At 42.2% G+C, this 11,762-nt stretch overlaps 1 protein-coding gene and 1 long non-coding RNA gene across 2 annotated transcripts in view; one reads left to right on the top strand and one right to left on the bottom strand.

The window, feature by feature from the left end:
• vwa1 (von Willebrand factor A domain containing 1) overlaps nucleotides 1-2,665 on the bottom strand; it is an 8,876-nt gene extending 6,211 nt beyond the window's left edge. Inside the window, exon 1 of the mRNA XM_017411178.3 lies at nucleotides 2,311-2,665. Coding sequence (XP_017266667.1) covers nucleotides 2,311-2,392 — 82 coding nt within the window. The 5' untranslated portion in view covers nucleotides 2,393-2,665. The remainder of the gene's footprint in view (nucleotides 1-2,310) is intronic.
• Nucleotides 2,666-3,580: 915 nt separating this feature from the next.
• LOC119617293 lies at nucleotides 3,581-4,069 on the top strand. Its single transcript, XR_005233522.1, has 2 exons — nucleotides 3,581-3,680; nucleotides 4,028-4,069. It is a non-coding gene; the product is annotated as an uncharacterized LOC119617293 (long non-coding RNA).
• Nucleotides 4,070-11,762: the final 7,693 nt, after the last annotated feature.

Genomic DNA, 11,762 nt, shown 5'->3' with positions numbered 1-11,762 from the left:
GGGGGGGGGGGTTCAGGCAGTTCCATATGAGAGACAAGGAGGAATGCTGGATGGCCAAATACAGTGCAGAGAGAGGACAGTAGCAGAGACAAAATCTAAAAGAAATGTTTGGCAGGAGATCTTCAGATTGTGCACTCATCCAGAGGAAACCCGCCCCGCTGTTAGAATCCAAAACCAGGAGTTAAGAAAAATAAACTTGTGAGGGAAAGCCGGAGTGAAAATTGCGTTTGGTTTCCTCGAAGTTCCTCTGACTTTATAACAACGCTCACACAGACGGAGCCCCAGAACTCTCATTTTCTTTGGATTCCTCTGGAGTGATGAAAGCTGAGAAAGCAGTGCAGCCTACACACATAAATCAAACATTTACACACATGCCAGAGTCCATGCTGCTCCTTTTGTCTCCATCCATCTGAAAAAGCCTTCACATCTCTTCACATCTCTCTCTGTTTGGGCTATGGAAGATAGGGGTGGCTGCTCCTTGTCCCAGCCTCACTCCTCTACCTTTGTGCAGGTTTATCTACAGACGTCACTGACGCCAAGAGGCAGACGCTCGGTCTGTGACTTATTCAAGCCTTTATTATCGCTTGGAAATCAAAAATACATCAACAAGCTGTTAGTTCTGGAGGAGGTTGATAGTGGAAACAGCAGGTCTGGAAACTTTCAAGTACAGAATTATGCTTCAAGGTAAATAAATTCTGGACACTGCAGGATAAATGTGTTGACAGATACCAAACAAAGCATATAAAAAAGAAAATACATGTAATTTAATAGTATGCATTTCTTTTTACTGATAAAATCAGCTTTTATGAGCATTTGGAAAGACTTTGAACCATATCAGATGGTGCAGTTTGAAAAAGTTTTCTCCAGTAGCTTACAGATGTATTGATATGCAGTTCTGAAATGTGGGTATGCACTCAATGTAAACAAATTATGTGGAAGCCTGAGCCTCACATTAAGCTGGCCGTAGTAGGTTTTATTTTATTCAGTGGTTAAATTTTCCAAACAAAATGCGTGAAATACACCCGTTTTTTAATTTAGATTGCTTAAAGAAGCTATCAGCACACTTTACTCAACAAATCTGAGCGTAAATGTGTTTGAACGCATGCAAATTGTCGGACTTCTCAATCCAAAACGGCTCTACATTGTTGGCCAACTGTCAAGCACGGTGGTGGAGGGCTGGTGATATGGGCTTGTTTTGCACCTCGCAGTCATTAAGTCAACCGTGAACTCCTCTAATCAGGAGTCAAACGTGTGGCCACCTGTTGGATTCAGGGCGATGATCCCTGAATCACGGAACCGATTCTGTTTTTCACACAGCTTTTCCAGTTTTTGTCTCGTCTAATAAAAAATGACACGATGGAACCTGTTGTGTGTTTTTGAGGTTAGGCTTGAACAATCTCAGAAACTCATAAAACCCTACTGGAGGAGGGTGAACCTTTTTTCACACACCCCCAGGACTGTGGGTTATATTTAATTAACAGCAAGTGAACTTATCATGTCTAATTGCTGTAAACCAAGTTGTCTCCTCGGGTCCCTATTAATGGAAACAGCAAAGTAACAGAAGCCGCTCACTGTTAACACACTTCTAAAGACCCTGTCCCATTAAGAAACCCACCAGTGTCATTAGGACTAATTTTAGCCTCTAATGGACAGGAGCTCAGACAGCATTTGGTGTCAACTTTAGCAGCTGATTTCATTTGTTTTGATGGGATCTGAATATAAACCTGCCAATCAGGGGCCACGTGTTGGCTCAAATCTCTTATAAAAAAATGACTTTAATGACGCAAACTCAGATGAAAGTTTGTCTCTTTATCTCGTATTTCTGGAGGCATGCTTTTGTCCTAAACCGCCGTGAGATTTCACCAGCTGATAAAAGTCTGGGACCCCTTCTTTTCTGTGTTATAAAAGCAGCACCTGAGGCCGTCCACCGCGTGCCTGGGTGGTCCCTGAGTCCCTGAACGCGCCTTGGGAACCCCTCAGCCCGAGGCGGCGAGATTTCATCACCTGACAATTCTCCACCTGGAGCCGTGCCATGCGTAAAAGCAACCCCACCCTGATCCACAGCGACTTCAGACCGTGTCTTCATTTACTGTAACTGGATCAGCTTTTAATGACAAAGTTATTGCATCTTGTGGCTTGTTTAAGCGGTTCCAAAAAAAAACTCGGAGTTTTTTAAAATTTAAACTTAAATGATTACGCTGCCACCAAAGCACCGGGCGTTAATTCATGACTTGTTTTTGTAGGACAGGGCAAAAATAAATAAATAACAGCTCAGAACTGTTTTTCTTTCCTTAAACCTCTGAGGCTCACCTCCTTCAGATGAGGAGTCCTGCGGAGCGGAGATGCGCAGCAGCCCCGCCAGCATCATCCATGTCAGAATGTGTCCATCCATCTCACCGCTGCTCCACCACGTCCACCCAGGCAGAAACTGTCACGGATCTTCTGGCTTCTCGGGTCAACCATGCATTCACCACAGCCTGGAGGTGCGCGCTCCCTGTCGGTAAATCACTGGCAGACGCATAACTTACAGGAGTCCCATCCTCCTCGTTTATCTCCTGATCTCTGCTGCCGGCCGGGCGCCAAGCTGCAGACTGAGTGAAGCCCAACTCCAGAGCCTGAGCGCAAAGTTTGGGGCGCCGACGCTTCTCCTTCGCTCAAGGCGCAACAGTAAAACCACACGGATTCAACGCAAACGTCCCGGAAAAAGACTTTCAAAATAAAACTGAAAAAAAAAAAAAACCCAGCAGAACCACAACTGGGTGTGAGGCTGAGAGCTGAAGGACTTCACTGACACCAGGCAAAGAATGAATTATTAGATAAAATGACCAGATCAGAAGCTAAAATGGGCAAAAAAAGCTAAAAGCTAAAAGCTAAAATAAGTAAAACAGTAGCTAAAGTTTAAAATAACTATTGAGAGGCTAAAATCTAAAGTCAACAAAACCATGGCTAAAAGCTTAAATTACCAAACTTCTAGCTAGTAGCTAAATCTAGCAAAACTGTAGCAAAAACCTGTAACTGGAAAAATAGTAGCTAAAGCTAAAAGTAACAACACTGTAGCTGAAAAATTAAGAAAAAAGTTCAGATTTGCTAAAATGCTTCCAAAAGCTAAAATAACAAAACTATACCAAAAAGCTTTTTTTTAGCAAAACCATAGCTAAATGTTAATATTAGCAAAACAGTAACCAAAATCTAAAATTCACAAAACTGTAGCTCAAAGCTGAAGTTAGCAAAAACATAGCTACAATTAAAAATTTGCTGAAAGCTAAAATTTGCATAACAGCAGCAAAAAGCTTAATTATCATACCAACAAAATATAACATAGGTTTTATTAAATTAGCATATTTAATTTATCCAGTAGATTAGTTAACATGTGATCAAAAAGTCCCTTTATTTTGAAGGTGGGATGGTGTCTACATCCTGTCTGTTTCTTCTCCCTGACACAAAGCCTCTGACTGGAGAAGCTTCTCCCTCCTCACTTCTTCTCCAGTTCCCCCAGTAACTCATAATAGTAAATAGGTTCACCAACCAGGCGTCAACACAGTGAAACTGAAGCAGAATTATATTTCAGTCCTCGCCCCACCAGCAGCCTCAGAGCATGAAAAATCCTGCAGACAAACAATCTGTTGCTGGAGGGAATGAGTCATTTACACAAGAAGGAGGACTAAACTGACATGAGCTCTGTGAGTTAAAACATAATCAGCATTCTTCAAATGAAGGCAACAAGTTGGAGTGGAAAACATTGGAAGGGAAAAGGCTTTTCAGATAAAATGTGGTCTAAAACTTCTGTTTGTTCATTTTAATGTGGAGTTGCTTCAGAAAGTCTTCAGACCTCCTTCGTTCTTTTCCGTTTTGTTGTCTTCCTGCTGTTTGAAATAAGTTTCACCGCAGTAATTTATATTTAGTACCCTGTTTTGTAAATTTAATTTTAAAAAAATTTATAAAATATCTCTTTAAATGCTGCTGAGATGTTTCTCCACCTGAGGTAAAACAAATTGATTAGAAACACACACCTTTCTTTCTTTATTAGGCCCCCTGGCTGACGGTATATATCAGAGCAAGAAAAAAAAAACAAAATAAAAAAAAACACGCCATGAAAGGAAAGGAATCAAAGGAACTGCCTGCAGAGCTCAGAGACAGGATCGTTGCAAAGAACAGACCCGGGGAAAGCAGCAGAAACAGTCTGTTCCCAGGAGCTCAGCAGCCTCCAGGACCCTGACATCATGGAGACAGAACCAGGACTCTTCCAGGACACTGAGAGGTGACCAAGAACCCACCCGTCACGCTGAACCTGTGTGGAGACAGGACTATGTTCTAGGAGAACAACTAGAACTGCTTGTCGGACGCCTCTCTTCAACACCTGAAAGTCTGGTTGGAGCACTTTCATCATCTTCATCTTCTCTCTTCTGCCACCTGCGGACCACACGATTGTCACGCCCAAAAACTTCACTAAAATCCCTGCAACTGAATCTCAGCGTTCAGGTCTTTTAAGGGTTCTCAGAGTTTAGTTCCAGGCTCCTGGCCCCTGGACCCAGCTTCCTGTTTAGGTGGGGACACCAGCAGCCTCAGTACATCAGAAGCAAACCGAAGACCCATTTATTTAAGTTAGGACTCAAAGGATGCACTGCGACGTGTTTTTATTAGCCTGTATGTTACTTGTTTTATTGCTTTTACTCTTGATCTTATCAGTTATGCTTAATATTCTTGTTTTTATGTGTCCAATTTATATTTATATCCCTTTTTTGTTTTTTTTACTCAAGTGAGATAAATGTCGGTTGCTTTATTTCAACAAATAAATAAACCTCCAGCATCAATCTTCTTGTTTGGACTCTGGACTTGTTTGGCCTCCTTACAGAATATGAACTCGGGTGCATCTGTGGCTCTTTTGAGTTTGCCAAAAAAACACCCAGAAAGAGGAAACAGGGAAGAGAGATGTTCAGAATTTCAACAACTGGGAGTGAAAGTCTCCAATTAGGCAGCACAAAGTTCTGGTGTAGAAAAAAACAAAAAAGTAAACAAGTATGTGGCCTGTTCTGTCAACCACCACTTATCCAGAACTTAGAGAATTCCTCTTCCTGCCTTCGGTCCCAACGGGATGATTCAGCATGGAAACTATTAATACTGATTCTGTTTGGGTGTGCATGCAGCGGGGAGGCACACACAAACAGAAGGTTTGTGGGAACTGATAAATGGATGAAAGAGGAATTCACGTGGGATGGGACAAAGATCTGGACTCCTCTGTGATGTATCTTGACCAAATACTTCTATTATTCCAGCGAGTCGCCGCCGACAATAAACACACCCTTTACACACACACACACAGACATTGTTTCGAGCCGTACAGCACACTGGGTTGTTTGGAAGCGCTGTGACAGCTTTGTGTGAGCTATGCTTCATGTAATCTTCTACTGTAAGACAGAATGGGAGACAAGTGCGAGCATGTAATTATACTTGTGGGTTGTGACTCACCAGTTTTTTTGTACATACATACAAAAGGGAGATTTTGTCAAGCCAAGAAAATTTATGCCCATAACCAGTCGATAAAAGTTCTGGTTTTGCTCAAATTGAACCCTTGCTCCATTTGGCTCCATTTACGCCCTGCTGCTACTGAACAATGGACAAACAGCATCAATTTCTCTGTGGTTTTTGTGCACCTCCCCTGCAGCTGAACAAGCTTTCACATGTGGCCCCTACAGCACGTGATCACTGTCCGGGATATTACTGCAACTGGGACTTCTTTTCCGGTAGTTTTTTTTTTTTTTTTTTTACCTCTGGTGGTCTCAGAAGGTTTACCCCCACCTGGAACAGCTTGGTGCTGGATTTCAATATGAAAGCAATAGAAACGTGCGTGTCCACAGAGAATGAATGAGTGAACACATGAGCACATTCTTACCCCAGGCCTCATTCTGTCAAGCATTGCATTCGCTGTGAGATGACTGACTGACCGGCTCGAGCTGCGGCTCGTGTTAGCATTTGACACTGCGCTGAAATCCACAGACACTTCCAGCTGTTTCTACCCAGCACAGCCTCATGTCAGCAAGATGTCTCCACTGTCATGAGCACCAAAGCAAGGTTATGCAACCGAGCAGCGATCTGTTGCTGCTCACTTCTGCATACCACGGTACTCTTGCAAGGATGACAGCTAAGCGATTTGTTAAAAGAGAAAAAGAAGAAAAAAAACGCAAGGGTGTAGTAAACAGAGGAATGGGAGGAATGGGAGGAGAGGCGAAAGCAGATGACAAAATGGAAGGATTTACAACGTCTTGTCCAATAGGGTGGGATAAGATGGACACAAAAAGCAGGGCTTCCTTTGGAAAAAGGTTAAAGTCTGAAAACACGGTTTGAGCAGTTTATTTACAACCTGTTATACAAGCTGCTGTAACTTTGGCCCATAACAGCAGCCTGGTTGTAATTACCTTTTTAAAATCTGGCAGCAGAAGATTTGGCTGTGAGCTGGAATGCCACTGTTGGTGGTTCAGTGAACTCCTCAGGCCCATGTTTCTCAGCGTTTTCATCGTTTCTGCCAGTGTGTGGTGTTTGAAATGTGGTTTGCAGCGAAGCACGGATCCTTGCGCTCAAAAAAGGAGCAGCACAAATGTTGCCTCAACTCCCAGATGCACAAAGGTCGGAGAGACTGATAAAAGGCTGAACGTAGAGAGTCGAAACATTCAGAGAAAAAAGGGAGTGATGCATAACTGAGCACCAACTTTACATTTGGACCTTTCAGACAAATGGATTAAGGATGGTGTTCACATCTGGCTTCTTCTCTGCCTGATAGAGCTTTAAGCAGCGCCTGTGGACAGCACAGTGAACTGTGTTTACAGACAATGTGGAAGTGTTCCTGAGCAGAACAGAACCAGAACCTGGTTTTAATGCAGAGGCCCCTGAGGGCCCCAAGATTAATAACATCCATTATTGACTTTCAGCCTTGACCTTTGACCTCAGAGATTTCTGCAGATTCTTAAAATCTTTAGATGACAATATGAACTGCAGATGATGGGATATTCAAAGTCTTTCCATGCATTATATTTTATTTTTTACTGTATTTTATTGTAATTTTTGGACAAACATTATTCTGAAGTTCTTTCACTATTTTTAGTCACAGTTTTTCACAGACTGCTGAACCTCTGCCCATCTTTACTTCTGTGAGATTCAGCCTCTCTAAAATGCTTTTTTCATCCCAATTTTTCATATTTATCTGTTGCCAATGAACCTAATTTGTTCCAAAATGCTTCTCCAGCTGTTTCTTATTTGTACCATTTACCTTTACAGTCTTTTGTTGCCCCTGTCTCAACTATTTTGAGATGTGATGCTGCTGTAACATTCAGAATGACCTCTTTTTTCAAAAGATTGTGCAATTTCTTAGTTCCAACATTTTAAATGTTTACTATGTTCCATTGTGAATCAAATGTAGGTTGCTAGTCAAAGCATTCTGCTTTTATTTACATTTTACAGTGTCCCACTGTTTTGGAAAAGTACTGCAGCCAGGAAAGAATCGTTGCTGCCTGCATGGGGAAATCTGACACAGAACACCAGTTAAACTAAAAATACAGGCAAGGAGGGAATTCCCATCAATGAGATGTACAGAAAAAAAACACACAACAGAAAGTACCCACAGCCTTCCTGAGCAGCACATCTCCGGTGGTGCGTCAATGGTACTTTCCTGTCTTTGCTGATCAGCATCCTGTGTGTGGTCCTCTTGTCTTTAAAGCGGAGTGGAGGCATTTCCTAAGGTTCTGACTTTAGGATTATCTTGGGATTAAAAAACACACGCGAGTCTATTTTTACACACACACACACCAGAGATCTGAGCAAATAGTGGCCTTTTAGGATGCTGATTCCAGGCACAACTGGCATGATATTGCTCCGTTTTCCAAAAAATTCAAGACTTAACTCCCTCTGTGGAATCTGTGCCTAATCTTTGCTTCTCCTAAACAAATATGACAGCTTCCATTAAACACCAGCATGTTACTTTCTCTGAATAAATCGAAATGTGCACATTTGAGTTTGAACAGAAGGTCATGTGCCTGCTTGCCGTCTTGGAGTAAAAAAAATCTCACTTGTTTGAACACATGTCTTAGTTGAGGCTTGTGGTCCCGATCCGGTCCCTGTTGCCGTTTTTATCCGGCCCCCAAGATAAAGTTTAAATATATTAGAACTGGTTTGCTAATTTGTGACATACTGAGGCTGTCTCTTCTCATTGTGATTAAAGAAACTGAGTGTACTAAATGAAGACTTCGCACAACAGCCAACTTTGAAGATGAGTCAATTAAATTTGTATTTTTAATCATTTGTTTTGGAAAGAGCAACAGAGAATATCCAAATGGGATAAATCAAATTATTGCTGATGAACTTGTCAGTTATCTAACCAGAGGTAACATATTACATCTGAAAACCAAAGTCATTTAACAAAAACATCAGTAAATACTGACCAAGATTGGCCCTCGGCTTGGACCAAGTTTTTAATTTTTGGCCCCCTAGTGTAACTGAGTTTGACTTCCCTACGTTAGAACATCTGCTCTGCGAAAATTGACAGCCAGTGAGTTTCCACACTGGTGAGGCCAACACCCACTGCAAGTTTCCACAGCGAAATGTCACAGAACAGAACGCCTCTGGTCCTGCCAAGTTCGATCAATGGAGGTTCTCTCTGTAGCTCTGCTCAAACAACACTCATATTGTGTTGGAAATCGGAAAGAGGGGGGTTAATTTATAGATAGAGGAAATACATATCCATCTTTTCTGACAAGAGCTTAGTCTAAACTGATCAGGGCAAGCAGGGCGATCTTTTCTAACATGGCTGTGTGGAGTCAACGACTTGTTTACATCTAATGCTTGACTTAAAAAAAAAAAGGAACACCTCGTGATTTAGAAAGCAGCTAACTGTAAGAGTAATTTTAACCACATAAAAGGGTCTGGCTCCAGCAAAGTGCTAAAAACCTCTAATGAGCTTAAAGCCTTGGGGAAGGGTTCTTCTGGTCGCTCCTAAAACTATTAAAGCGAAGGGCTGAGAGCTAAAACTGTGCCTTTTTTTGTCTAACGTTCAGCAGAAAATTCTATTCACAGCCTTAGTTTGCCCCCATGTGTTCTTTTATTCTGTGTGTGAAGGACTTTGGATTCAGCAGCACAAAGTGCACAAAGAGCCACCACTGCTCGCTACAAACCAAGGAATACAAAACTGCACTTATTCGGAAACCACATGAAAAAGGTCAGAAGCTGTGACTCATCGATGTCAGAGTCCTCGGAGCGCCGGCTCCTCTCACGCCGGCTGTGGGAAGGAGGACGGCTCGATGATTCTCACACGTTCACAAACACAGTTCAGAGCTGTGCTGCAGACTGTTAAAGGCCGTGGAAGACTGTGTGTGTGTGTGTGCTTGAATTTTAATGAACCTCGTCATCTCTTAGTTGCATTCTACTCCTCCTTATCCTTTATGTTATCGCCCGTCATCCAAGGTGAAGCGAGTCTGCCTCTCTGTTAGCAAAATATTCCATGAACCACCTGAAAAGATCTCAGAAAGTCATCCAGTTTCAGATGGCCTCCACAGCTAATTGACCTTAACCAACATAAAAATGCTGAAACTCATTCAATTCTTGAACTAATTTGCAGTGTGCATTCTTTGAGCACTAACACATCTTGCAGGATCTCACAGTATCGGTTGTGCATAATGTCGTTACTTCTCAGCGCAAGACGACTTTAGTTCAAAAGTTTGGCGTGAAAGGTGATATGCATTCCTCTGAAGAATGCTAGACTTTAATTTAAAACACTGCAGGCTTATCATTGCTCTCTTTTGCATCATTTCCTTTTCGCTTATTCACCAAAAGGGTTTCGGTCACAGCGGACAACAGCTGGATATTCTGTTCTCTCCTCCCTTTTGTGATTCCTCACCAGTTTATCGCTCCTTGTTTTTGTCCTAAGTGCTCCCAGCTGCCTTCCACGCTTAGTAACACGCCTGCGTGTAATACAAACACACACTCAAGCTGATGAACAGCAGCACAAAAAAAAAGAAAAGAAAGTATCTGAAGTCACTTTTTTGGTATGTCTGGAGGCTTGGAGATGCAGGGATGCGTTATAATTACAAGTGTGTCCGCAATAGATCTGTTAGGGCAGGTTGAGTTTAGGGAGGATCTGGCAACCTATGAAATGAGAAAATCCACCCCGTCTCCTGTGTGTGCTTGTTCTGACGGAGAGCGTAGACAAAAGGGGAACAAGGGATTACATACAGTATGGCTAATATTTTGTGCTGTAGTTGCATCAGCTAAGACAGCTGTTAAAAGTGCAGATCCAAGTCTGAAAAAGCTGTGACGTTGTGAAAAATGTGAATCTGATCCATTTGTTATTCACAATGGAGCATAGTAAACATACCAAACATTCAAACAGAGAAATTATACTTTTTTTTAGGAAAACATAAGGTAGTTTTGAATTTGATGGCAGCAACACAGGCCATGTTTATCACTGTGAAGCATCCCCTCTTTTTTTTAACATTAGTCTGCAAACATCTAGGAGCCGAGCAGAGCAGCTGCTGGAGGTTTTAGAGGAGAATGTTGTCCCATTCTGGTCTGAAGTAGGATATTATGTGGATATTATGTTTCATGATGCAGCAAATGTTTTTGGTGAGACGTCTGGACTGCAAGCAGGTCAGACAGCATATCTTGGTTTCAAATTGTATGCACTATTCTGCATTAATGTGGCCTTTCCAGATGTGTATGCTGCCCATGCCAAAGGCACTAATGCACCCCCATACCATCAGAGACGCAGGCTTTGATAACAGGCTGGACGGTCCCTCTCCTCCCTGGTTTGGATCCGTCTGACTTCAGATTAGTTCTCCTCTTTGCCTCGGTCCATTTTAAATGAGCTTTGGTCCAGAGAAGATGGCAGCGTATCCAATCTTTTCTTTTGAGAGATTCAGCCACTAGAAAATGTTGTTGCTGGCAATTAACCTAATTAGTTGAAAAATGCTCCTCCAGCTGTTTTGTACCACTAACTGTTACAGCCCTGAGATGTGTTGCTGCCATAAAATAATTAAACATTAATTTAAACATTTGACATGTTTATTGTGGATTTAGGAGATTTGTAAATCATCACATTGTGCTTTTATTTACATTTTACACAATGTCCCGGCTTTTTCAGAATTGGGGTTATACAAACTTCTACAGAAACGCTCCACCTGGTGTAGTGATCGGCCCACATCTCTTCACAGACAGAAAGATGACAGGGTCTGTGCAGCCCAAGCTGCCTGTTAACACAACCACCTGTCATCCACATCCTCTGCCCGCCTCCACACTTAAAGTCTGCTCCTTTCACTTTGAAGCACAGGTTTAAAGTTTCAGTTTTCTCTTTTATCTGTCTCACCACTTCCTGGTCGTCCCGTTTAATGTACGTACATGAATAAACATACCCTCCCCCAAAAAGGTCACACAGTGTCGGTTTCACTCAGCTCTCTGCCCTGACAGAAAGGAGAAAGACTCTGACATCGTCTGTTAGCGGCATGTTATCAGAGTAGACAGGAGGGGTGGTGTGTTTGAACTTGTCTGGCTTGAGGTTTGTCTGTTTTTCAATGAGTAATCCATTGTACGACTTAAAACACACACAGGGAGACACGTAGCTCAGGTACGGGAGGGAAAAGGGATGTTAGCCCAGGGCTGGTCAACGGGTGAGACACCAAGACTGTTTGATAGGTTCAAGAGTTTGTGTCCTTTTACAAAAAGGTCCTGAGCTTGGACAAAAAATGTCAATATTGGCAGGAAGATAAAACTCAAAAAACGAAGAA

The sequence above is a fragment of the Kryptolebias marmoratus genome, linkage group LG8, assembly GCF_001649575.2.
Source record: "Kryptolebias marmoratus isolate JLee-2015 linkage group LG8, ASM164957v2, whole genome shotgun sequence".
Lineage (NCBI taxonomy): Eukaryota > Metazoa > Chordata > Actinopteri > Cyprinodontiformes > Rivulidae > Kryptolebias > Kryptolebias marmoratus.
Note: the sequence above shows the minus strand (reverse complement) of the source record. Positions and strands in the feature narration are given on the sequence as shown.